A 25,333-nucleotide genomic window follows, 5' to 3' on the forward strand; every position below is an offset into this window, starting at 1 on the left:
CTGTTACAGCATGTTTGCCCATGGAACTGATCAACAGGGACAGAAAAGTTAGAGATACAGAAAAGGCAAGGAAGACATAGCAGGAGAACAGTCGTTGATGGGTCCTGGTGGGGCGGGACCCAGTGCCTGGGTGGTGGGCTGACCTCAGACTTCAGCTCACCCACAGGGGCCGGAGGACAGAGCGTTCGGGTCTGGGGCTGGGGCTGGGGTGGGGGGGACAGATTTGATGGTGGGAACATGGGCAAAGACGGCCTCTTCTGGTGGTTTCTAGTGGCTCAGTTAAAGATGAAACCAAGGCCTGGCTGAGTGCAGAGGCCAGGGGCTGGGGAGAGGTGCGGGAATCGGGCCTGGGAAAGCCTGGGAGTGAACCGACGCACAGATCCCCAGGGTAGGCTGGCTGTCCCTGTGGGTCCACTTGAGGTTTTTGGTCACTGGTTTAAAGCACGCTTTACTGCTTTAGAGGGCTGGGCAGCCCAGGGAGCATTACTCCCCTGGGGCCCGAAGCTGCGGGAACAAGGGGCCCAGCCGTGGTGAGAGCCTAGAGCTCGGCTCCCCCGGACACCAGTGCGAGCCAGGAGCAGGCAGCAGGGCCCCAGGGCGCAGAGAGCCGGGCCTGGCGGGGCGGGTGGAACTGCCGTGTGGAACACGGTAGGGGACAGGGTGTTGGGTAAAATGACAGCAGTTCCTCTTTGTTTCCAGGTTTTTATTTGCCTTTTATAATTCTGATATTTATGTACATATATATATATACTTTTGCTTTTTGTAAAGGGCTCATCAACAGACCAAGCAAAGGCATATGGGGAGATGCTGGCTGCTGGGCGGGAGCGCAGCAGAGCTGGGAGAACCAATCTTTCCTTTTTTTTTTTTTTTTTTTGTCTGTTTTTATTTTTCCTGGGATGGGATCATCAAAGCTAATTGCTATAAAACCTAGAAACCACCTAGAGACTCAGACATCTGCCTACACACTAGTGGCATATGGGGAAAGGGCAAGGGTACAAACTTTCAAAGTCACGGTGTATTTACATTCCCAAGGTGGGGCTGGGGGAGGCTGAGGAAGGGGACTGTTCAGACTGGGGTCGGGGGCGGGGGGTTGCTAAGGGGTCCTGGGGTGCGGTGGAGGCTGGGAGAGGCCGGGGCCAGGGGGAGGAGGTGAGCCTGCCCTGCACCTGGGCAGTGACGGAGGCCACTTGGATGTCGTCTGGTGGGTACCAAAGGCAGCGTGTGTATGGAACTCCTGAAAGCCGGCCGCAGGGTGCGGTGGGCCGAGTGCGACACCGGCAGGTGGGACTCTGGGCTCTCCAGATGGCCTCCTCTGCACCCATGGCCAGCCTGCCCAGCTCCCATCCCAGTTGGAGCAGAGATGGCAAAGAAAAGGGAGCAGATGGTGGGGACACCGAGTCCTGTCCCCTGTCCCAGCCAGGCTGGCCAAGGAACGGCTGGGGGTGCAGGTGCCAGCCGTGGTCCTGAGGAGGCCCCACCAGGCAGCAGCCCCGCTTCCTCTGCCCTGACCACAGCCTCCCTCTGCCCAAAGGCCGGCGAGGCAGCACCTGACGTGTGGGTGACTGGCCCCTGAGCTGGAGCAAAGCAGTGTGTGCCCAAGAAGGGGTGCAGCTGGGTTTTGGCAATCAAGTGGGGACCAGGTAGTCAGAAGGGGATTAGAGGCAGTGAGTTCCTCTTCTCTGCCCCCGACTTAAGCCTCCCTCAGGCTCAGGGTCAGAGGGCCGGGCCACAGCCTGGTGAAGAGAGGGAGGGGCCTCAGTCCCAAGGTCAGGGACCCAGCACAGGCCTCGGACTGGGGGGTCTTGGCCTCTGGCTCCCCTGCGGCCTGGCCCTGGGCTGTGCTCGGCCTGGCCTGGCTGGGTGGAGCCTGCTACTCCAGGGTCCCCGCAGGGTTGGTGGGGGAGGCGGCCCCCGAGCTGCCGTTGCCCCCTGCCGCGTCCTTCTCCTTCTTGCCGCTGTACTGGCCGATGAAGGAGCCGTCCTCGTTGAACTGGACGTCCACGCTGCCCCCGTAGTCGGCCAGGCTGTCATCGCTGCCCAGGGGCTTGATGTCGCCGTTGAGGGATGGCTGGCTGCTGCCGAAGGCCTTCTCCTCGTTGTCACTGCAGGGGGAGGGCGGAAGGGAGTGGGAGGCTGGCCAGCAGTGCCCAGGAGCTGGCAGGGGCTGGCCTGCGAAAGGAGGCCTGGCTGGGGGCGGGGCAGAGCCCCAGGGGCCTGGGTTCCGCCCGTCTTCCGTCTTCCGTCTTCCGTCTTCCGTGTGCTCTGAATGCACTGGGGCAGAGGCCCTCAGCTTGGACACACTGCCGGGAGGGCAGGTGGCGTGCATAGCACGAGTGGGGCGAGGCTTGGGTGTGCCCTGGATCCTGGGGGAGGTGGGGTGTTCGCGGGGCCTGGCTCCCATCTGCAGACGAGATGGGCAGGGGTACCTGTACAGCTGTGGCCCCGGCAGAGCCCAGAGTGGGAGCTGGGATGGGGACAGGCAGGCCCGGGGGCTGAGTGTCAGTGCTGGCTTCTCCCTGAAATCGGGAGCTGCCGGGCCGGAGAGCGGGGGAGCGCAGAGGCCCGGCAGGCAGGGGCCAATCGCACTCCCGGGCACACGGCGGCCACGGGAGGCTCCCGGCCCTGCAGCCTAACAGCATCTTCCCAACAGCCCTGCCTTACCTCTCCAGGGACCTGCCGGCACCCCGCAGCACAAAGGAAAGAGAGAGAGACGGGGTCAGGCCTGAAGGTGAGCGGCTGGGCGGCCCGCCAGCGCCTGCTCCGCCCCGGCTCACCTGTGCGCCCACCTGTACGCCTGCTCCGCCCCGGCTCACCTGTACTCGCCGAAGGTTTCGTCCTTCATGGGCCGGGCCTCCGAGTCCACCTGGGTGTCCTCCTTGTCCTTCACTGCAGACACAGACAGCGCCCAGCTGCTTCTCCCGCCCCAGCCTCTCACTGGACAATGGGCCTCGCCCCAGGCGGGGACGCATGTGAGGCTGTCCCTTTGGGCTCTGAACGCTGACAGCACCCTGTTTCAGCGGCTCTCAGGAACCGAGAAGCCTTCAAGGGTGGACCGCTCACCCCACGTGGGCCTGGCTACCACGCGCTCCGGTGTGTGCACAAACTCCCCTTAGGCCTCCTGCCCGCCCCCAACACGCCCACGCCCCCAACACACCCACCCCATCCTGCCAGGGGCTCCCGGGACCAAGGAGAACTCGTAGGAGGGATGAAGGGGGGCCCTCGGCGCGACCATCCTCCCTGAGCCCTGCGGTCAGGAGTTACCTGAGTACTTGCCACCCTTGCTGCGCTTGATAAAGCAAAGGATGAGGAAGATGAGAAGCAGGACGATGATGGCGCTGACGAAGCCGATGAACCAGCCCTCCGTGGCAAAGCCGGCAGGAGGGAGTCTCACTCGGCCTGGCAGGGACAGTGGGAAGGAGAATGAGCCCAGGCCCGGGGTAAGATGCTGGGTCCCGGGCGCTGCAGACGCACCACCTGAGCCCGCCCCCACCCCGCCAGTTCCCAGCCTTGTGCGCGGGCTTCCCTCAGAGCCCCTAGTTCCATCGGTCCACTTCCGACCCCTCCACCCCCGGGGACTGGGCAAGGGCAGGTGAGGGCCAGGCCCACGGATGCCAGAGGGCCCAGGAGGAGCGATAAGCTGGGGCGAAGCGTGCTTGTAGCTGATGCTTGCGGGGGACCCTCTGGGGGGCAGGGAGGAGGACCTTCTGCAAAAATGGTTGCCCTGGCAACAGTTCAAACAGAGGATACAAAAAGGGATCGTTCCAGGGACCCAGACTTCTCCACCCTGGGCCGAGGGGCACCCAGGTACTGGGAGAAAGAGCGGAGCCGTGACCCGGGGCCTGAGGTGGCTGTAGCCTGGCCGGGGGTGGAGGGAAGCTGGCCAGTCAGTGCCCGAGGCTCCCTTACCAGTGCCGTTGGTCTTCACGGCCATCTGGTGCAGGAGCACCCGCTCCTTGAGCAAGTGGATCTCGTAGTCGGTGTCAGGCTGCAGGTCCCACTGCGTGTAGGAGCTCTGGTTGTAGCTGACGTACTGCGGCGGGAGATGAGCGCCCAGCTTCTCATCTGTAGGGGTGAGAGGGCAGCAGGGGTGAATGGGAGGGCCCGGCAGCACCCTGGCTCCACGCCACCCCCCAGCCCCTCTGGGCCCTGAGCCCCCTTCCCCCCTACCACGGGGTCCCCTTTTGCGCTCACCCCCCAGGGCTTTGAACCAGATCTGGAACCCGAAGTTGCACTGGCCCTCCTTGGGGACCCAGGAGACCACGCTGTAATTCTCGCCAGCCATGGCCGAGATGTTGCCAAAATCCGGGGTCCCTGGGGATTGAGAGGAGGGTGTGGGACCTTGAGGCAGCCCCCGGGCCACCCTCGTGGGCCCGGCTGCCTAGCCCGCCTCCTCAGCCCCCTCCAGCTCACCAGATAAGGCCATGGTGCCTCCTTCCCGCACGATTGCCTCTCCAGGGCCCTCCTTCGTTGTGGCCTGGAGCTGGAAGCGGTACCGCAGGTGGGGGCTGAGGTTGGTCAGGTTGTGCGTCCTCAGCTCAGGGTCCGGGAGGTCGAAGGACAACTGCTCTTTGCCCCCATCATCCACTGCGAGGACAGGCGAGGAGTCGGCTTCGGCCGCCAGCACTGCCCATCCCCCGGCTCCCCCGCACCTCCCAGCCGGGCTGCGCCGAAGCTCTGGGCCCACGACACACGTACGAGGCTGGTAGGAGAGCACGTAGCCCGTGAGCACGCCATTGTGGCTTAGCGGGGGCTGCCAGTGCAGCAGCAGGCTGGTGTCCGACTGGCACTCCAGGTGCAGCGCCTCGGGGTGTCCAGGCACTGCGGGGCACAGAGACCAGAGGCAGGTCGTCGCCCTGGCAACCCGGGTGGGGCGGAGGGCGGGGCAGGGGTGCAGGGCGCAAAGCTCACCTCCCTCGGGGGTGCTGAAGGTCATCTCACTGGCGGGCCCCAGTCCCCGGCCGTTAAAGGCCTGCACCTCCAGATGGTAGGAGCTGTAGGGCCGCAGGCCTCCCAGGATGGTGCTGGTGCTGTTGGCAGGCACCACCACGTGGCCTTTGTGGACATGCCTCTTGCTGTGCTTCCTCTGACTGCCCTCCCACCAGTACGTCACCTGCAGGTGGACAGGAGACCCCGAAAGGGCAGAAGGCCTCTGGCAGTGACCCTGGGGCACGTGCTCCCCACTGCCCTCCCAGGGGAGCCTTTCTTCCAACCTGAGGACTTCCGGGAGAGCAGCTGGCAGAGGCCTGCCCCCAATCTTGTCACTCCTGGTAGCCTCACCCCTCACCCGGGGGACCTCCCCAGCCCCTACGCCTTGGACTCTTACATTGTATCCCCGGAGGTGGCCCTTGACCTGGGCTGGGTCCACAGGCCACCACCTGACCAGCACCGTGCTCGAATTGAGGATCTTGATGCCTTCCAGCTCAGGGCTTGCCTGGGGGTCTGGAAACGGCCAATGACATGGATGAGGGCCTGTGGCATCCTGAGGCCAGCCCAGAACCCTGCCCTCCCGCAGGGGGAAGGTGGATTTGGATGCGATGTGAGGGGCGGGCAGTTTGATGAGTAGGGCGTTCGCATGGTCTCAGGGTCTCTCCCTGCAGGCTGTTTATTAGTCGCGAGGGAAAACGGTAACTACATGGAGGAGTAACTAGACAAGATCTTGACTGGATGATCACACTTAACATCTGGTGACGTTCTAGACTCAAAGAAAGGAAAGAAGCAGGATAACTAGACCCCATGCAGGATCCTGAATGGGACCCTGGACTGGAGTAAAGACAGCACTGGTCCACACACGGGGGTATCGGCTGCCACCCAGATAGATGCAAAGTTATAGATGCCAACTTATTGATGGTAAATTTCTTTCTGGATTTTCATAACGGCACTTTGGTTATGTAAGAAAACATCCTTACTCTTAGGAAATGCACTATTGTATATTAAGAGGTAGGAGCTGGGCACCTGGCCGGACCCCTGAGGGCTGGGAGGGGAGTGGGCCATGCGGCGCATGCAGGCTCCACCCCCGGGTGTGGGTGGGGCCAGCCCAATACTCACAGTCCTCCCCAGAGTAGCCGACGGTGATCTGGGGCTCCGGGCCCTTGCCCTGGCTGTTGACGGCCTGGACCTTGATCTCATAGGGCACAAAGGTGGGAGTGTTGGACACCACCAGGAAGGGGTCGCTCACGATCTGCTCCTGCCAGGCCCCCTGCGTCTTCTGAGGGCGCCACTGCACGCGATACTGAACCTGGGGGGCGTTCCACTCCATCCACCGCAGCGGCTGGAGCGGGAGAGCAGAAGAGGAGCCGGGTGGCCAAGAGCCCCTTCCCCGCCCTGCGACCCGCTCCCCAGCCCAGCCTCAGGTCCCTGGCCCTTAGGACAGCCAGGGGGAGCTGCAAATACCTGGGTCCCGGTCTTATGTCTGGGGGTGAGCTCAGCCCAGGGACCCCCTCACCTTCCAAGTGATGACCATGTTGTTGGTCTCGTTTCCTTCCCCCTTCACATCCACGGGGTTCTTCTCCGGGGCTGCAAAGTAACGTGTTAACACATCAACGCTGTGGGGCTCCTGCTGAGGCCGTGAAGGCCGAGGACCAAGGAAGCAACGAGCCGTTCTGGCCCTGGAAGCAGAGGAGCTTGGGCACAGTCATTTCTCTAGACTCTCCTTGCAGAGCCCAGGGGGCCCGGCGCCTGAGGCCCCTCCCGGGTGCTCACCTGCTTCTGGCGTGAGCACAGTCTCCGAGGCTGGGCTGGGCTCCCCGGGGCCGTATTTGTTGATGGCAGTAACTCTGAAGGTGTAGCGGACATAAGGCGACAGCTTGAGGGTGGTGGAGGTCTGATTCCCGGGCACCTTGCCCAGACTGTGCCACTTCTCAGGCGCCATCTCCTTGTCCTCGAATTCAATGTCATACTCTGCCAAGAAGTGGAGTAATCGGCGTGTGGCCAGTGGGGGAGCGGTGATGGGGCGGCAAAGTCTGGCCCTCCCTGAGGAAGGGAGAGGGGGCCCCAGGCAACTGGTGTTCTCAGGCTCCTGTGACCAACCTGGAGCCCCCGAACACAAGTGCGTGCTTCGGTGAGGTGGGCGGTCACGGAGCCGCAGCTCTGGGAGACGGGTGGGCCCGCCAGGAGGGAGGGCTAATGGGGCGCCATGCTGGTGGGCCTCTTACTCTCAATGGGGGCGTTGTGGTCGTCAGCGGGGCTCCAAGACAGGTGCACCTGGCTCTGCTTCAGCAGGTGGCGATCAGACAGCTCCAGCTGAGGCACGGGGCCGGGGCTCCCTGAGGGCCACAGAGGGTAGATCTCGGGCCCACTCACAAGCCGGCCGCCCCAGCCCCCTGCCCGAAAGGGCCCTGCAGTGTAAGCCTGGGCTCCCGTGCCCCCCACACCTCTGGGCCACGAGCCCGATACCATGCCGGGACTCACCCACCACCAGGAGCTCTGCCCTGCTCTCCACCGCGTCCAGCTTGGTGCTGGCCACGCAGGTGTAGTTGCCCTGGTCGCTGTAGTCCAGGGAGTGGATGACCAGGCGCCCGTCCTCTATGAAGTACCTAGAGGGGGTGGGGGCACGCTTGTCCTGTGCTCCCAGCGGACCCGCTACTTCCTGCCACCTGCACTCTGCCCGCCCGCTTCCCTCTCCTGCCGGAACCTTCCCCCGCAAAGTGGGGCACGCCCCCCATGGATGACGCCAGGAGGTCTGGATGTCCTGCTTTCCCCACTCTGCCGCCTCCCACCGAGCCGAGGCTGGGGCTGGGCCCGCACTTGTCACTGTCCCCGAGCTCCTGGAGGTCGCGACCATCCCCGCGCCAGGTGATGGTGTGCTGCAAGGAGGGGTCAAAGGAGGCCTGGCACGTGAACGTCACTCGCGAGCCTTTCTTCTCGATCGCGCTGCGGGGCCCCTGCGTGATCTGAGTGGCATCTGAGGGCAGTGACGGGAGGGGAAGGTCACTCCGGGGTCCTCCAGAGACCCTGACCCTCCCTCCTGGAGGGGCTGCTGATCACATCAGCGAGGCGCGGGGGTGTCACCGGACCTTTGACCTGCAGGTTAGCCACAATGGTCACGTTGTTTTGGTCGTTGGCAGCCTGGCAGAAGTAGTGGCCAGTGTCATTGGCCTGGAGGTCTCGGATGCCCAGGGTCCCGTTGGTGTAGGGGAAGAAGCGCTCGTCCTGAAGCACCGTCTTTCCTTCCCTGTCCAGCCTGGTGCGAGCAGGGCAGGCCTGGCTCAGACGCCAGTGGGCTCGGCCCCCCGGCCCTCCCTGGTTCCCTGGGCCAGAAGATGGTGCCCCCCGCCGGGGTTGGGGCACTCACCACTGGACGCTGGGCACAGGGGCTCCAAAGGCCTTACACAGAAGGTAGGCGGTGCTGCCCTGGACCGCCATGTACGTCTCGTTGTCTGGGGTCAGGATCTTGGCCGGCAGCTCTGAGGGAGGAGACATGGCAGGACTCAGGGCCGGGTGAGTGCGCACGCGCGATCACGAGGCACATGCAGGGATTGGCAGGGCAGCTTCTCCCAGGAGGGCTCGCAGCCTCTGGAAGCTGCCAGTGACCCTTCCAGGCGTTCTCAGGCCCCCAAGAGCCCTGCCCATCTTGCTTGCCCGCACCCGGCTCTGGCCCTCGCCAGGCTGAGCCTCTCTCGGCCTTAGGACACGCCATCCCCTCTGCCTCAGATGCGCCTCCCGTCCCAGCCACCCAGGTCGTACCAATTATTTGAGGTCCCCCTGACAGTCTACCTCTTCCCCAAAGCCCCCCAGGCCTAGCCCCCTAGTCTTCCCCAAGACTCTGGGACAGGAGCCACTAGGCTGGCCTCGGGCACACCCTGGCCAGGGTGAGCCTCTGCTCAGTGACCTGTGGTGGGCCAGACCGCTCTCTGAGGCTGCTTCTTCGCCTGGAAATACCGACAAGAGCCTGCCTCTCCTCCATGGTCCCCACCCCGCTGTTGGGAGGCTGGGCGGGAGAAGAGGGGAAGGCTCCAGAGAGGAGAAAGGCAGCCACGGTAGACAGACCAGCTGCTGGGTGAGTCAGTCTGGTGGCCTTGCCCGGTGGGCTGCAGGGACGGACTGGGGGCTACGAGGCAAAGAGGCGGCGGCGGCTGGGTCCAGCTGGCTGGCACTCACCGACAACATAAATGTAGGCATTGGCCAGCAGGAGCCCGTGCCGGTTACGGGCCTCACACTGGGTCACCATCGTGTCACTGGGCTGCACGTTGCTCAGGATCAGGGCTCCATGGTGGATCCGGTACTTCTGGTCCTTGGCCAGTTCTGTGTGTGTGGGAGGTGGCCCACGGGCCCAGGGCCAGAGCAGTGAGCCACGCCAAGGCCCCTCCTCGTCCCCGCCGTCCCCAGGGCTCACTCCCTGTCCCTGCCCGAGGCCCCGCTCACCCTCCACAGGGATCCCATTGATTCTCCAGGTGACCTCTGGTTGGGGCCTGCCCTGCACTTGGCAGTCCAGGCGGGCAGTCTCTCCCGGCCCGTACAGATGGCTCTGGGGCTTGTGCAGCCAGTACGGGGCCGCTGCGAGGAAGGGGAGAGCTGCCCTGAGCCCGCAGCCTGCAGCCGGCTCTTGGCCCTGGCCCAGACCCTGCCCACCCCTGTGACAGCGGGTGTTGCATTCTGGGGAGCCCGAATGGGATGAGCCGGCAGAGGCACCATACCCTCCACGGTGACGTAGTAGGCATGCCGGTCACTGCCCAGGGAGTTCTCAGCCAGGCAGCGATACTCGCCGTCGTCCTCCTCACCCACGTTCAGCAGCTGCAGGGTCTTGTTGTGGTTCTGGTAGGTGACTCGGTCAGCTGGCATGGGGCCGCTCGGGCGCAGCCATTTGATGGTGGGCGTGGGGCTGCCCGGGGCCACGGTGCACGGCGGCCAAGGGAGAGAGCACAGGGGAGAGACGACCAGGCCGCTGAGCCCCGCCCCGCGGCAAAGGCTCTGCCCGCCCCGCCCCCTCCCCTCGCAAGGGGCGCAGACTCACAAGCCCTCGGCGATGCACTCCAGGACCAGCGGCTGCCCCTGCAGGGCCACCAGGTGGCTGCTGGAGTTGGTGGGGAAGAGCAGGCGCGGCTTTCTGTCCATCATGCTGTTGGCTGTGAGGACACAGAGCGGGCGGCGTGGCTGACCCCTCCCTCCGCCCACGAAGGTCCCAGGCTGGGTGACTCTGGACACCCCAGCGAGCCCCCAGGGCTGCAGCTTCCTCCTCTGTTAAAGAGAGGGCCCCATCTCTGCCCTCCCCACCCGGGGAGGCGTTTGGGCCAAGCTGTCTTCGAGGAATGCTGGGGGGGCCTGACCGATGGGATGGGCCATGCCTGAAGGTGAGAGAGCAGTAGGGCGGTATATCAGAGCCTTCGGGACTCACTGGCCTTGACCCGGAGGTCAATGGGTTCCTTTTGAATGATGGTCCGGGTGCCAGGGAAGTGGGCATGGCAGATGTAGTCCGAGTGGTTGTCCGAGGTAAGCACATTGGCGAAGTAGAGGTTGCCGTTCTGGCCCATGGTCACCCGCTCATCCTGCTTGATGTGCAAGATCTCTGCGAGGTGCGGGAGGCAAGGAGGCAGAGGTCAGGACCCCCATCCAGGAGTCACACCCACTGACACCCTCCCGCCCCAGGCAGCAGCCCCTCGTGGGCACCCACTGCTGTTCATCCAGTAGATCCGGAGCGGCTCTGCACTGGGGGGCGGGTGGCAAGGCAGAACCACCGACTCCCCTTCCTCCACCTCGACAGGTCTCACTGTCTCCTTTGGCCACTTGGGGGTACCTAGAAGGGACAGAGAGGCTGGCACTGTGGGTCTCAAGTCTCCTCCCGGCCAAGGCAGAGAAGGGGAAAGGAGGAGGGCTAGCCAAGGGGGTGGGTCAGAGGGCCAAGCCATGAGGAAGTTCACGTAAAGCAGGCAGAGACTCTGGGTTCTTTTTGGGCTCAAGGCAGAGACCGGCACTCCATGCAGAGGAGAGGACGGGCAGGAGGCCAGATGGCTGTGAAGGGTTAACTCTCCACAATTCTCAGCTCCCACCAGGAGGACAGGATGAGGGTGGGTGGGGGAAGGCTGAGGTGCGGCGGTGGGGGGAGGGGAGCTGCGGAGGGATGCTGGAGTCACAGACCCTTCCATCATCCTGACACAGAAACCATGGCAACGGTTCCCAAGGTAACTGGAGGGGCAGAGAGGGGAGAGGAGTGCAAGCTCAGGAGGCAGAAAGCTCAGGGAGGATGGAATGCAGAGGGAAAACCCCAGGGAAAGGGCGACACAGATAAAGACAGAGCCAGAGAGCAGGAAGGAGGGAGCTGGAGAGGCCAGGTGAGAGGTGGAAAGCAGAGGGGAGAGGAGACAGAGCGATGGGGGAGGCGGAAGGAGGTGACCTGAGAGTGGTAGAGAGATGGTAATTCGGGGATGGACGGGGCGGAAGCCAAAGCCCAGGTAGTGGCTCAGACAGGCTCAATCCTCCACCCATTCAGTCAGTCAACAAGCCCAAGCCCACGTGCATCCCCCAGGCGGCAGGCCCCCGGGGCCAAGAGGGGGTAGAGCACAGAAGAAGAAGAGAGGAAAGGGGAGATGGGGCCGACCAGGAAGAGCGGAGAAAGAACAAGGCAAGGAAGGAGGACGTGGCTACGGGCACACTTAACAGCCAGCTGAGGCTGGACTCCCACACGAGCTCCCCAGGCCTGTCTGGGGACCCTGTCATGTGCCCCAGGCCCTCCCCGGTCTCTGCAGCGCCTCGCACCCTCGGCCATGAGCTGGATCTCGTGGGACATGGCGGTGCCCAGCCTGTTGCTGGCAAAGCAGCGATAGGCGCCCTGAAAGCTCTGGGCGAAGTTGCTGTTGTTGCCTGTGATGGTGAAGGAGCCAGAGTGGGGGGCCTGGTTCACGGTCACACCCAGCTCCTCCTTGGGTTTGAAGAGGACACCGTCCCGAGTCCAGCGGAACCTGCGGGCAGAAAAAGGCTCAGAGGCCTGAGGTCGGGAGCCCAGGACCGGGGCTGGCACAGGCCAAGGCAAGGCTGCAAGCCGCCAGGGGCCCCGGGGACGGGCTGGGGTGGGGCGAGGACCAAGCGTGACGAGGGAGATCTGGGGTGTCTGCGCCCAGCAGTTGGGAGGCCCTGGGAGACACGAGGGCTGGAGATAAAGTCAGTGGTCAACCCCAGGGCTTAGAGGGTGAAGGTCACTCACTGCACTTCGGGTGTGCCGCTGGCCTCACACTTGAGGCTGATATCATCTGTGGGGAAGACGACCACGCGCCGTGGGGACTGTTCCGTGATGACAGGGGGCTCCATCACTGGGGACAGGATGGGGACAGCGGTGGTGAGGATGGCCTGCTCCGTGGTGAGGGAAGCAAGGTCTGGAGCCTTATAGGCCCCACGGCAATGGGGTTTCGAGGAGAGAAGGAAGAAGCCCGGCCAGAAGCTGCTGGGGCAAATGCGGGACGAGACAGGATAGAGAGAGGACGGCACTAAAGGTTACCGAGAAAGAAACCAGAGGGGAGAGATGAAGCCAAAGGGAAGGACAAAGAGTGGGAAAGGAAGAAGAGAGACAAGGAAAAAGCCAAAGACAGAAACCAAAAAGGGCAAACCCCTCACAGGCAGAGAGGGGACCAGAGGGAAGGGCGGAGCAGCAGAGAGAGACGGGAAACTGAGGCAGGAAACCCAGCGGACACAGAGCAAAGATGCCCCCCAGGCACCCCAGGAGAGAGGAGGGAAGCTGATGTGGCCTCCAGGCCTCCAGCACAGGACCCAAGGACCAGAAAAGACTGCAACCCGCGCAGGGCGCACGGCACACAGGGAGAGCTGAGCATGTGCAGGAGAGGGGGAGGGGCGTGCTGACACCCCCCCTTTTCCTCTCTCCTTGGCCTTCTGGGAAACACTCCCACCCTCCCCGCAACTTACCGTGGTGTCCTTCATCTGAGAAATCCGGGCAGCAAGGGAGAGAGGGAGAGAAAAGCTGACATGCCACCCCAGCAGGGGGCCCTGGCACGGGAAGAAGTAAGTGCGGGAAGGCACCCCTGTGGGAGGGGAGGCCGGGAGAGGAGGTGTAATGTGGGGACACGTGCCGGCCTAGAGCTGTGGCAAGCCGAGACCCAGAAAGAGGGGACCCAGCCCGCATCACCAGTCCTGGGGTGGGGCAATGCCCAGGGGGAGCCAGGCCTCGGCTCCAGCAGGCAGGGAGAAAGAAATCCGTGACTTTAACAAAGAGTGTGCTTTGAACAGATCCTTGCATCTTCCTGGCAGGGCCTGCAGAACTGACCCCCACCCCACGCAGGATGCCTCAGAAGGCTGGGAGGCAGACAGTCCTCAGCCAGGGCACCCTCCCCTGCTCCAGCCCGCTTCCCTCCTAATCCAATTAGCACAGCTCAGTGTTTTCAATTACCCAGGCCCAGCCTTCAGAGCCCAGCTGCCCCCTCCCCTCCAAACCCTCCCAAAGGCCCTGCTGAATCTGAGTTTCCATTGCCTGCAGGGCCGGCGCCAGCCCTCATTTTCTCCCCTTCCTTCCTCTCAGCCTGCCACCAAGCTCCCTGGAGCTGAGGCCAGAGCTACTGCCCCCAGTGCCGCTGGACTCAGCCCAGCACTGGCCAGGGTGGCTGTGAGGAGGGGAGAGAGCGGAGGGAAGGGTGGAGAGCAGTGGGCTTTCTCTGCTGAGGACCTCAGTGTAAGGCCCCCAGGAGAGAAGAGGGGGCTCCCTGGGGACACTGCGGAGAGGGCCCTGCGCTGGGAAGGGGCCAGTGAAGGCAGCCCAAGAGCCAGAGACAGAGAGAGGGACGACAGGATGGGGAAAGCAGGAAAGGAGACAAAGGGGCCTGGAGTGGCCGGGGAGGGAGAGAGCTGGAGGATAGTTTCCAACAGGGAGGCACCAGACCGCCCGCCATATTGTATTGGGGTCAATAACAAGCGCCAGCCGGTGCCCAGGGCAGCCTCAGACTTGCCGTGGTCTTTGATCTACTTCTCTTTCCTCTACCCTGCCTTTCTGCAAATTCTCCCTGCCCCTCCACACACAGGTGTAGCAGGGCAGGCTGATGCTCAGGGCAAGGCCTGACAGCAATCGAGAGGAGAAGCAGGGGCAGGAGGACAAGCACGTGTGTGGGAATGTGGAAAAGGGGGAGTCCGGGCACGTGCGTGGGTGCTCCAGGCTGAGCTGCAGTGACTTTGTGAGTGCCATCTCACGTCCATCCACTCATGTGTCTGTACACGGGTGTGTCTTGCCGGAGTGCGTCTGCAGGCTGTGTGTGCCTGCTTACATTCAGTGTGCAATTCTGTGTTGCACGCCCACTTCTGTGTTTGTGTGGATGACTGTGTCCCTTTGTATCTAGACTTCTCACTGTGCCTCTCGGAGTCTCTGCGCCTGGGTGGATACAGGTGGCTCATCCGCGTCTACCCACGTACTTGTCCGTGTGCATCCGCAGCTGGGGGAGTGGCACGGGCGTGACTGCATGCACCTACGTGTGTGTATCTAAGGAGACATCCCCGACCTTTCTTCCCATCAGCCCCTCTCCACCTCCTCCAAACCCTCACTGCCCCCCAGTGCTAGGCGCCTTCCAAGCCCACCTCCCTCAGCCCCTGTCCCATTCCTGGCCTGGACAGTCCCCACCTTCAGCCCAGGGCTCATCTCTCAGTGATGCTGGCCTCCAATAGGTCCAGGCTCAGAGACAAAGGTGGAAAGGTGAGGGGGGAAGGGAGTGGAGCTACCGAGGATACCGCCCCTCCCCCAAGCCCAACAGCCACTTACAGCGGTGTGTTTTCAGGAGAAAATGTCATCACAGTAACACACATTCCACACACACACAGGCACTCACATGCACACACGACCCACTACCATCCAGTGTCAACAGCCAAATACCTACAGACCTTCACAAATGTGGCCAGTAAGTAACGGTTATACTGACTCACAAACTTACCCATATAGGAAATCAAACTCACACTCGGGAATACCCACACTTAGCCCATTACACCACACACATCCGCAAATACATCTAGACAAATATAACGTCTGGCCAACTCAAAAGCATACACAAATACTCATGTTCAGTCACAAACCTCCAGCCACACTCCCCAACACCCACACGCCTACCCGTGACCCCCCCAAAGGTAATACTCCAACAGCCCCACCCCCAGCCCCACCAAGTAACTACACATCAAATCGCGAGGATCCAGAAGGCTAAGGGGTCCGTTCCTGTCTCAGTTCACAGAAAGGGCTACCAAGGGCCCAAGATAGGATTACCCAAGCCAGAAGCCGGAGTGAGGCTAGATCGAGCTAGCTGAGGACTGGGGATGGCCCCACTCACCTGCCCGCCCCATCCTTGGAGGAGGGCTGGGGCGGGCCGAAGGAGAGCGCGGAGGCCCGGAGGAGGAGGGTCCAGGGCCTGGCCTGCTGTCCGTGGTGCTGAAATCTCACCGGCCCTCCCTCACCTCTGGTCCCTGTCCGTGGTACTGAGATACCCCGAGCCTTCCACCCTGTCCTTTCCAGAGGTACTCAACGTCCTGGGTACCTCTTGCCCACTCCATGCCCAGGAAAGGAGGGGTGAGGGGCCGGAACCGGGAGAAGGTGAAGAGGTAGAAGATAAAGAGAAGCCGAGCGCGGCGGTGAAGGGAGGCGCCGCGGCTCCCTCCGGTTACTCACATTCCTCGGGGATCTGGATGAGCAGGCAGGGGCTGCACAGGAGGAGAGGCCACAAGTACCACAGCGCCACGGCCATCTTCCCGGCGGCGCCGGCGGCTCGGCGCGGCAAAAGCCGGCCGGGCTCGGCTCAAGCTCCGGCCAGAGGGAAGGGGGCTGGTGGGCGGCTTGGGGAGGGAGCCGGGGGTGGGGACACTGCGAGAGGGGAGGAGGGAAGGGAAAGGTAAGGGAGGAGAGAGAACGGACGGATGTTAGTGACTAACATCTGGGCGAGCCTGGGCTCCTGGCCCCGCCCCCAGCCCCGCCCCCGGCTGTCCGGCTCCTCCATCCCTCCCTCCCCCCCACCTTGGAGAAGGCAACCTGCAAGAGACAGCAGAGGCTGGGGCTCCAGTTTCCCTTTCATCCCCTTTCTACTCTCTGTCTGTGCCTCCTCCGCCAGCTGCCTCTCCAGCACCAACTTGTTGCCCCATCAGCTCCCCTGGGCATGCCACAGGCTGCTCTGTGCATGTCATCCCCATGTGTGACTCAACATCCCAGCAAGCAGATGCCTACGGGCATGAGTGTGCATGTGGGTCTGCATGTAGCCAAATATGCACATCAGTGTCTTTGTGGCCGTGTGTGTCCATTTTCATATTCTCGCGAAGGTGGACGCACTCACGCGTGGGCGTGTGCACGCAGAAGTATGTGCATGTCTTGTGTGTCTGTATCTGTGCGGGATGAATCCTCATGTCTGCTATCTGTTTGCACGCACAAGCATGCCTGCGCACATATGCGGAGAAGAACTCTTGTCACCGTCTCATTGCTGTGCGTTTCACAGCCAACTGATCCCTGCGCGCTGTTCAGGCCTAAAAAGCTGGTGGGGGGCAAGGGGGACCTGGGGAGTGGGAACACGGAAAGAAGGAAAGGGGCCCAAGAAGGCTGCATTTCACAGAACAGGGTGAGGAAAAGTGGCAGGAGGGAGGCAAGGAGGAAAGCACCTCCCTGCTGTCCCTCAGGCTCCTGGGGGGACAATAGAAGCGACTGTGGCCTCTCCCCTTCGAGATGCTCCAGGCCAGGGTCAGAGCAGGGGTCAGGAAAAGCTCTGGGACAGTGTTTCTGACATCTCGAGTGTCTGGCAAGCCCACCTTCTGGGTCTTTTTCTGAGCCTTCAGGGCTCAACTGATAGATGTGTCCACCGCAAGCCCAAGTGATGCCAGCTATATGCACATCCCAGCTGCATGCAAGAAGCCCCAACGACTGAGGGCCCGGGGGAGGGGGCTTCTCTGCCAATGACTAGAAGAGAAGACACTCCCAAGAAGACAGATCGTTTTGACTCCAAGAAGAGGTGTGAGAAAGAGACCATGGTAAAAGTGCAAGAAGGGCAAGAACAGGTGGCTGGGTGACTGAGAGCTTGGAGGCTGGGGCCTGGGTCTGGATGCGTTCACCAAGTCCATCCCGGGCATCCTCGCTGTGCCCAGCCAGGACCTTATGAAAGCGTGCACCAAGCCTCAGCCAGAATGCTGAAGGGGTGGGTGGGGAGGCCTGGAACGCCATACTAAGACATCCAGACTGTCAGGAGGCAACCAGAAGCCACATGTTGGTTTTGCGTAAGGTGACCCGAGAAGAGTGGTGAATTCAGCAGACTGCCTGGGGACTGGGCAGGGAAAATGGACGGGGGCGAATAGCAATTAGATTAGAGCTCTCAGACCCAAAGCTGGAGGGGGAGGGGGAGAAGCGCCAGGGTGGGTCAACGTGGACGGGCTGAAGGCCAAGAGAGTGACTTGGAGGGTAAGAAGCGGCAAAGGCGCGGACAATTCCCAACTGGCAAGAGCCAAGCTGGGGCCCAGAAAGGAGGAGCAACAGCGGCCCTGCTCTGCCCCCACCTTCCTCCACAAAGCCAGTGCAAGCAGCGTGGGCGCCATGCAGCCTTGGCCTCAGCTCCAAGGCCTGTAGGAAGCAGTAGGAGACTCAGATCAGAGGGCAGGTGATCAAACGGCAGACTTGGGAGCTCTGAGCGCTCTGGTCTTAGGAGGGGGAGGGGAGAGAAACGAGAGAGAATCTCAAAGGCGGACCTCCCCGCAGGAGAGGAGACTAGAGCACTCCCTTTGCTGGAATGATGATGGCTGTTTGTCCCCAAACTACGTTCCCAGAATGGGGTTTGGCATGTGTACCCCAGTGTATATGCAGGGGATATGTGATACCCCCAAACCCCCTGGTCCCCACTCTCTGCCCCATCCCAACACCCCACAGTCTCACATCCAACCTCTTTTAGTCTCTGGTATTTGCCACCCAGCTCACCACCTTCCCAGGCACTCAGAGAAGGGCAGGAGCCAGAAGGCTGAGAGGCCCATGACAGCTGGGAGGGGCTCTGCCTCCTCCCGTCCCACTGCTGCCGGCTCTCTGATCTCTCCCCATTCCTCAGGCAATTACAGAGCAAGCAGCTCAGGTTGTCAGCTCGGCAGGCCCCCACCCCCCCATCAGCACCTCCAGGGGCAAAGGAGGCGGGGGAGTGTTCCACAAGCTGGTGTACAGATGGAGCCAAGGCCATGTCTGCAAAGGGGGGGCAGGCTGGGGAAGACTGAAGGGTGACAGACAGGGTGAGAAAGAGGCAGGAGGGAGCAGGAGAGACAGAGGAGTAGGGCGGGGGGAGGGAGGGCAGGGAATGGGAGACAAAGACGGATGCTGGACCACCTCAGTAACCAAGATGGAGAAATCCAGAAACAGAGACCCAGGCAGCGGGGAAAGGAAGAGAAGAGAGGAAAGGAGTACAAAGGATGAGAGACAGCTGCAGAAAGCACTGATGAGAAATGGCCGAAAGAGCAAGAAGACTGGGGGGGGGGTGTGCGCACGCGCGCGTGCACACCTACGCACAAGCCCAGTGGCGCCTCCTCGGCATCCTTGTCCCTGGGGGGTGTGCCAGGCAAGAGACAGGAGAGGAGGAGAGATGGACCTGAGTCAGAGGAGGTGAGCTTCTTGGGCTTGGAGGTGAGGTTGGACTGACAGGCAGGGTGGAGAGACAAACAGAAGGCAGAGAAGCTGCGAGCCAGGACCACAGACAAACAAAGCCCACAACGACAGATACAGAGCAGCACGTCCCTGGCCACTTGTGGCACTAGGGCAAGGAGACGGTTATAGGCAAGCTGAGCAAGCCACTGCTGGCCAGCCCTCAGGGAGCAGGTGGGGATCCCCACAGGGGAGCAGGGAGAAGCACCCAGAGGACCCCAGTGGCTCCCTCCAAGATTGCTGTTGGCATGGAGAGAGCAGCCGCCTGGCTGAGGGGGTGCCCGTGCGTCCACGGGCCGGCACAACCGTGAGTGCCCACGTGCTGGGGGAGGGGACGACCAAGGCAGGCCGAGTACCCATCCTCTCTGGAGGCCTCACGAACACACTCACGGGGGCAGGGAAGGAGAAAGGGTGTGGCGGGCTCTGAGGTGGAAGAGCCAGCAGGGAGGGGCTCAGTGGGACCCTAGGAGAGCGCCAGCCCTGGCCACACTCTGGGTCCCACGGCCAGTCCTCTCCTCTGGCCTCCGTCCTCTGACCGGGGGGTGGGGGACACTTGGGAGGTCGTGGACCCAGGCTGAGACCTGGGATGGCTGCTTTTCTCTCTGTGCACACACACACCCTGGGAACCTCCAAGGGTGCCCTGTGCATGCTCGCTGCACACAGGCCTGCCAGCTCCCAGGTCCTGCCTGGAGTCCTCTCTGCCCCTCCCATCTGAGAGAAATGCACCTGCCCAAGGGGAAGTCACAGGCAGGTAGCCCAGCCCGTCTGTTCCGAGTGGGGGCAGCGCTGGGGGCTCAGCCCTGGTATGTGCGATGGTCAGAGTGTGAGTGCCAGGTCCACGTACTTGTAGGCTTGTGGGGGCACTTGGCGGCACCTATGCCTGGGCTGTCCCCTCAGCAGGGCTGCTGGGGGCCTTCCAGCCTGTCGGTGTGTATATGAGGGTGTGGGTGTCACCTACACCCCAGGCACTGTGTTCCTTTAAGGCTCCTCCTCACTCTCCCCCCCCCAGGCTGTGGCTGGCGGGTTTCCATGGAGATGGAGCCAGCTCCCTCCACTGGCAGAGATGCTGGAAAGCTTGCTGCAGCCTAATGGGTTATTTAGATAATACATGAAAGAGGCTGCTGGGTGGGAGCCCCCACAGGTACCCGGGGGCCCCGGAAGTCTTCGAGGATGGCTGCTTAGTCCTTGGTGCTCTCTGCCTCGCCCCTCCCTAAGGGAGAGCGCGCCCTCAGCCCCCTTAAGGCTTCGGTCTCCAAGGCAACGACAGCTCACCTGTAATGGACCATTCTCCTTACAGGATAAGGAAGGGGCGGGACAGAGGTTAACCCTTTGTGGGAGAGTGGGGAGAACAGAGAGTCTCCACTGAGAAAGGAAGGGGGTATCTCACCATCGGCAGCCAGACAGACGTCTCCCCCCCCCCATTTTATTAACTGAATTCGCGGAGAGCACTTACCGCACGCCAGGGACTCTTCTAAACACCCCTACACGTATTACTCGTTGAATCCTTAAAATCACCCTGGGGAAGGACCACTACCATTATCCCCATTTTATAATTGAGGAAACTGAGGCTCAGAGAACCGGAGCACCATGTCCAAGGTCACGGAGGTAGCACTGATGGTCGGCAGGTATGGGGCTCTAGTTGGGGGGAGGCACCCAAAGCCGCCGAAGACAACTCGGGCGGTTAGCTCGCCTCTCAGCATCTCAGGCATCCCAACATGTACGCCTGCTTGCGTTCGCAGAGGGCCAGGGCCTGGACAAGGACGGGCTCCAGGCCGGCCTGCCCCCTGGGGAAGGGCCTATTTGCTAGGCAGATGGCAGGCAAATGCAGGGAACTGGGAGGGAAATCTTGGGAGGAGGCCGCGCGGAAGTAGGATGTGACCCACATCACGCCTCAGCACAGGGCAGGAACCACCGTACCCCTCAACCCGCCCCCGGACTCTGCACAAGGGAAGGACAGCCTGGGTTTCCTGCTCCCCGCCCTGGCTATGCAGAATCTTGGGTGGCTCTGACCGCTTTCTCAAAACCAAAGGCTCCAGGGCCCCCTCACAAAGAGCACTTGGCTACCTGGAAGGCCCCTCTCTCCAGACAGAGCTCGGGCACAGCACGGACTCCCTTCCCGTGCAGAAGGGAAAACTGAGGTCCAGTGAAGCGGGGGCCAAGACCCCGGCCTCCCAGGCCCCTAGAATGCAAGCAGTATAGCCAAGCTGCCGATGCACGGTTGGGGAAACTGACGCCCACGGCCTAAAAACTGTGCCCTTTCACCCCCTCTAAGCCCTCCTTCCAGCTCTGGAAAGTGGGCTTAGAACAAGATCAGAAGCCCCCAACCTGAGAAGTGAACCTGGCACCAGCGGGGGGCTTCAGGGGCCGGGCAAGAGGGGGCGACATATATCGGCTCCTATGGGCCAGCAGGGCCTGCCCCAGGACCCAGAGGAGGGAAGGCAGGCAGTGCGGGGGAGGGAAGGTGCCAGGCAAACAGAGAGGCGGGAGGGGCCCAGCCCGAGGCCCACCCGGAGCTGCTCAGCCCTGCCGGCCCTGGGACACCTGGCCCAAGTGAGGAGGGCAGGGGGCGCCTGGAAGAAGCTCAGACACTGCCAGGCCCCTCCAGCCGCCTTGGGGCTCCCCATTCCAAAGGGTTAAAGAGCAGAGGGGCACAGGAAGCCTGGGAATGGACAATGGAGCCTCTGTTGTTCCCTGGGCTTCAGCATTCCTAAGGCATGAACGCAGGCGGCCAGGGGAAGGGCCAGAGGGCACCACCCCCCCCCCAGCGGGAAGCCCCACGACTTACAGGGAGACACTGCGGCCTCCGCAGCCACCACCACCGGCAGCCCCGCCCCTTCCCAGCACAGGATCAGTGCGGGCACAGGAGGACCTGTGCGCGCACTCTCACCAGCACACACATACACTCACGATGGCACACGTGCAACCAGATGGCTAATGCCCACACGTGCGAACAGGAACACGGGACGCCATGCACACACTCCCACACCCAAAGCCGCCCCGTGCAAACCTCCGGACCGGCGGCCCGCTCCCAATCTGCCTGGCTCTGAACACTTCAGAGGGAAGTGTGCCTCCCGGGGACTCATCACCTCCCTTCAAGCTCCACCATCAGACTGGTAGGAAGACGGCCCGGCTCAGAAGGGCCCCTCAGCTTCTGGGCCCCTCAGCCGAGTGCGCAAAGCCCAGGACACTGGCGCCTTCCTGCTCCACCCCATCCGAGGCCGCCCCTGCCGGGTGTAGGGCCAGAGACCGGCAGGACAGCGCCAGGTCCGCCCCCACAGCTTCGTGACCTGGGGAGAACACGGAGGGGGGGCGTAGGCGGTAGCCCGAGGCCTTGGATGGGGGCACTGGACAAAGAAAACCTTCTGGGAAGACTAGCAGTCCATCCAGACCCTCCCCCTGCAGAGGAAGGCCACCCTCCCCGGCTCCTCCCTCTCTCAGACCACAGCCTCTAGGAAGCCACAAAGATCCTGTTGCTATCTGGGGGGAAGGTGGGCTGGCCTGGCTAACCGCCCACCGCCTCCCCCAGGGTCCTCTGCTGGGGGCCACCAGGTGCCCCCTGTACACCTTCCAGGTCAGACGAGGCCCCCACGGGAGGTCTGGGCCCAACCCGAAGGCCTAGAGTCCAGGGGACGTGTGCTGGGTGGCGGTCACCCCCGTGCTGAGGTGCAGAGCCGGGCCGAGCTTGGGCTTTAGGAATCAGGGCAGGGACAGGTGCAGAGAGAGAAGATGGACAAAAGGGGAAGTGGGGAGATGGGGACAGGGGCATCCAGGGAGGGGTGGGGCAGGCAGAAGCAGGGGAAGGAGAGGAGGGCAGGGCTGTGAAAAACTCCAACAGAGCAGGGAGGAGAAAGGCGAAGGTGTGGGAGTGGAGGTGTAAAGAGGCAGCGAGAGCAAGGCGAGGGCAGGGGAAGCAGGACCGGGGCATCCAGGATGGGCCAGGTCAGCGAGCGGGAGGGAGAAAGACCGGGGTGGGGGGTAAAGCCCCCCCCAGGGGCCTCAACCCAGCCTTCCCAATTATGGGAGGAGGGGCAGGGCAAAGACAGCCGCCCGCTGGTCTGCATCACAGGGTGGGACAGAACCCCTGGGATGGCGCTCCGGGTCGCCACTCACGCCCACAGAGGGGGGCCTGGCGGAGCAGGGCAGTTGGCTGGGATGCCCATCTTGGCCAACGTCTGCCCAGGGCCCCCCTTTGCTCCATTCTCCCCAGAACAGGCCCTTCCTAGGCCCAGGGCACCCCCGGGAAGCAGCCCCCCTCCTCACTCCAGACCCGTTTCAACCTTTTGCCCCGAGAAGGGCTTGGGGGAGAGCTCCCCTCACACCTTCGCCCTGACTCTCCTGAAGGCAGGCCCGGCAAGGCAAGGCCACTTGCCCCGCTGGCAGAAAGAGTGCCCCAGGAGACGTTCTGTCCAGCTGCAGCCATTCAGACTGGCACCAGGGACCGTTTGCCTTGAAAGGGACCTTGGAGATTAACGAGTCCATGCCCCATGTGATAGCCAAGAGGGCTGAGACTCAAAGAGGGGAAAGGACTGAGGGTCCCATGTCACTGGGGTGGGCAATGGCGGGTGTGGCACACGGGCCGCCCCTGCACCCTCCCCAGCTGGCCTCGCCCAAGTGCGCACCGTGGAAGGCATGCGCCCCAGCACGGGAAGAGGCTGATGGGGGCACAACCTCAATCCCGGCCTCCCCTTTCCCTGCGAATAGTCACAAAGGAAAACAGAAAACCAATCCACACCCCCTGAAGACAAAGACGGTGTTGGTCCAGTTTGTTACTGGCTTTTCCACGGGTAACCCCGAGCCTGGTCCAGGCAGGCACCTTGGCAGTGCAGCTGCCCAGCGAATGACTGCCCGCCCCGTGGGCCACTGAGCTCCTGGGCTGGGAGGAGCTCCTTACTGCGCGCTAAGCGCCGGCTCCGAGCTTTGCAGGGGGCTGGGCGCTGGGTGTTGGGGGAGGAGCCTCTTGGGAGTGGGTTGTAGCAAAGCTACAGACTGAGGCTGGGGTGTGCTGAGCGGGATTCTCCCTCGGTGATCAGATCACCCAGGATCCTTAATTTCTTTTGTTCTTTTTTGTATATTTCAAGCATACCACAGTAAGATGTATCACTTTTGGGACACACACAGACACAAATAAGTAGGAAGAGAGAGAGACTAGGATGCAGCAAAGAAAATGTCCAGGAGCCGGGGACGGGTTGGGGGGGGTCCCCAGCCTCAGCACTGACAAGCACTTGCCATGTGGCCACAGATTAGCTAAGGCCCCCCCGAAAGCTAGGGAGCCCATGGGGGCACGTGTGGGTGTTGCATGGGCGCTGCACCAGGTGAGAGGCCAGGCCAGGCTGAGTCCCATCGCCTGCAGCAGGGAGCTGGTCAGAGGAGAGAGGCCCCAGGCCGCCCCCTGTCCCAGCCACCTCACAGGGGACAAGAAAGATGGGGCTCGGCTGCAGTTCTTGGGAAGAAAGGGTGACTGGCTTATTCACCCTCGAGGCCACGTGAGTCAGCAGAGATGGCACCAGGCTGCCCAGAAGCCCCTGCCTCTGGGTGGAGTTAACTGGAAGCAGGGCACCTACTTAGAGGGGGGGTGTCAGGCCCCCCACTTCTTGGGTGGGGGTAGATGGCCCTGGGCCTGCCTTCCTGAGACAGGCAGCGATGGGCTGGGCTCCAGATACCCTGTAGGGGCAGCAGGTTGTACTAGGGGCTCTTTGCAACCCCTGCCAACCAAGAGTCCCCCAAAATTTGCCCTAGGAAGGCGGGAAGAGGAATTGCAGACCCCTCTCATAACCAGACAGCGATAGGGAGACCTGGCAATGGGCGAAAGACCTGCAGTGGGCAAGGCAGGGCCCCAGGAGCTGAGGCCCTCCCCGCGTCCCCCTACCTACTGGGCCCACATTCTACACTCATGTGCGCAGCCGCACCCTGCTGGGTGCCCAGGCCAGCCTCACTCAGTGCGCCCTTCCTCGGCCACAAGAGCCTGCAGAATCTGCGGCCCCAGAGGCACCCCACGCTTCCAGGGCAGGAGACTCTGGTCCTGGTGCAGGCTGGGAGGGGAAGCCCGGGGAGTCCAGGCTGGGGTTTAGAAAGGAGGAGAACAAAGCCCCCCTCCCCACCTTGGGGCTGAGGGCCAGGCAGCGCCCAGCCCAGTTCCTTCCCCTGCCCCCCACCGCAGGGGCAGCCTAGTCTAACCTCCCCCCAACCGTGCCGGCAGCTGGATTTTCGGCCAAACAGGACTCTGGACTGGGGAAGGGGGGCAGCCACGCCCCGGGCCACACCCCACGGCGGCCGATGGGGGGGTGGGGGTCACGGCCCACCGCGCTCCCCTTCTCACCCACTCACACACCCGGAGGGACGTGCCACCTTCAGCCCCCGCCAGCCCGCACAGACCCTGCCTGACTTCCCCCGGAGCACCCCTCCCCGGGTCGGCATTTCGGGCGCCGCCCAGGTACTCTTCACCTGTCGGGCTGCGGGCCCCGGCCTCCTTTCCCTGCCCCGCTGCGCTCCGCGGGGCCCGGAGCCGGGTGCCCGGCCTGGGTGGGGCTCTGGCCGCTCCGCCGGTGGTCGCGGGCTGGTCCGGGTGGGGCTCCCCGCTCTCGCCCCCGGGGCAGGGCTGGGACGGGAGGCTCGGGGAGCTGCAGGCGCGGCCCCGGCGCGAGGGCAGGCCTGCCCGCCTTACCTGCGCTGCGGCCGCCGCTCGGGCTACCCGCCCAGCCTCCGCACACGCCGGCCTCGGACCCGCCGCCCGAGCGCGTCTGCGATGCTGATGCTGCGGCGGCCGCGGCGCCGGGGCGGGGGCGG

The 25,333-nt window shown here is 63.0% G+C and overlaps 1 protein-coding gene across 3 annotated transcripts; it reads right to left on the reverse strand.

Moving 5' to 3' along the window:
• Positions 1 to 688: 688 nt before the first annotated feature.
• On the reverse strand, positions 689 to 25,333 carry L1CAM (L1 cell adhesion molecule). Of its 3 annotated transcripts, none has more exons than XM_082446723.1 (28): positions 25,212 to 25,333; positions 15,572 to 15,763; positions 12,847 to 12,861; positions 12,134 to 12,239; positions 11,689 to 11,891; positions 10,607 to 10,729; positions 10,331 to 10,501; positions 9,950 to 10,061; positions 9,633 to 9,817; positions 9,361 to 9,492; positions 9,097 to 9,240; positions 8,291 to 8,402; positions 8,013 to 8,179; positions 7,744 to 7,900; positions 7,408 to 7,532; positions 7,152 to 7,262; positions 6,700 to 6,897; positions 6,443 to 6,513; positions 6,046 to 6,268; positions 5,324 to 5,439; positions 4,909 to 5,110; positions 4,696 to 4,818; positions 4,411 to 4,584; positions 4,192 to 4,311; positions 3,907 to 4,062; positions 3,262 to 3,396; positions 2,814 to 2,886; positions 689 to 2,102 (listed from the first exon to the last, which is right to left on the reverse strand). In XM_082446723.1, the coding sequence occupies exons 2-28, from the start codon at positions 15,645 to 15,647 to the stop codon at positions 1,871 to 1,873; spliced, it is 3,762 nt and encodes a 1,253-aa protein (XP_082302849.1). In that variant the 5' UTR covers positions 15,648 to 15,763; positions 25,212 to 25,333; the 3' UTR covers positions 689 to 1,870. The 3 variants fall into 3 exon arrangements, with proteins under 3 accessions (XP_082302849.1, XP_082302850.1, XP_082302851.1); XM_082446724.1 differs by lacking the exon at positions 25,212 to 25,333 and adding an exon at positions 24,992 to 25,182; XM_082446725.1 differs by lacking the exon at positions 12,847 to 12,861.

Source organism: Balaenoptera physalus (genome assembly GCF_965194825.1).
Source record: "Balaenoptera physalus genome assembly, chromosome: X".
NCBI lineage: Eukaryota > Metazoa > Chordata > Mammalia > Artiodactyla > Balaenopteridae > Balaenoptera > Balaenoptera physalus.

Bases quoted from the DNA above. Each gene is read 5' to 3' on its own strand.
- L1CAM (XM_082446723.1), bottom strand. From the start codon at position 15,647: ATGGCCGTGGCGCTGTGGTACTTGTGGCCTCTCCTCCTGTGCAGCCCC. The intron at 7,263-7,407 runs GTGAGTCCCGGC...TGTGGCCCTCAG, and splicing joins GGCAGAGCTCCTGGTGGTGG to GGAGCCCCGGCCCCGTGCCT. The intron at 2,887-3,261 runs GTAACTCCTGAC...CTGTGTCTGCAG, and splicing joins CAAGGGTGGCAAGTACTCAG to TGAAGGACAAGGAGGACACC.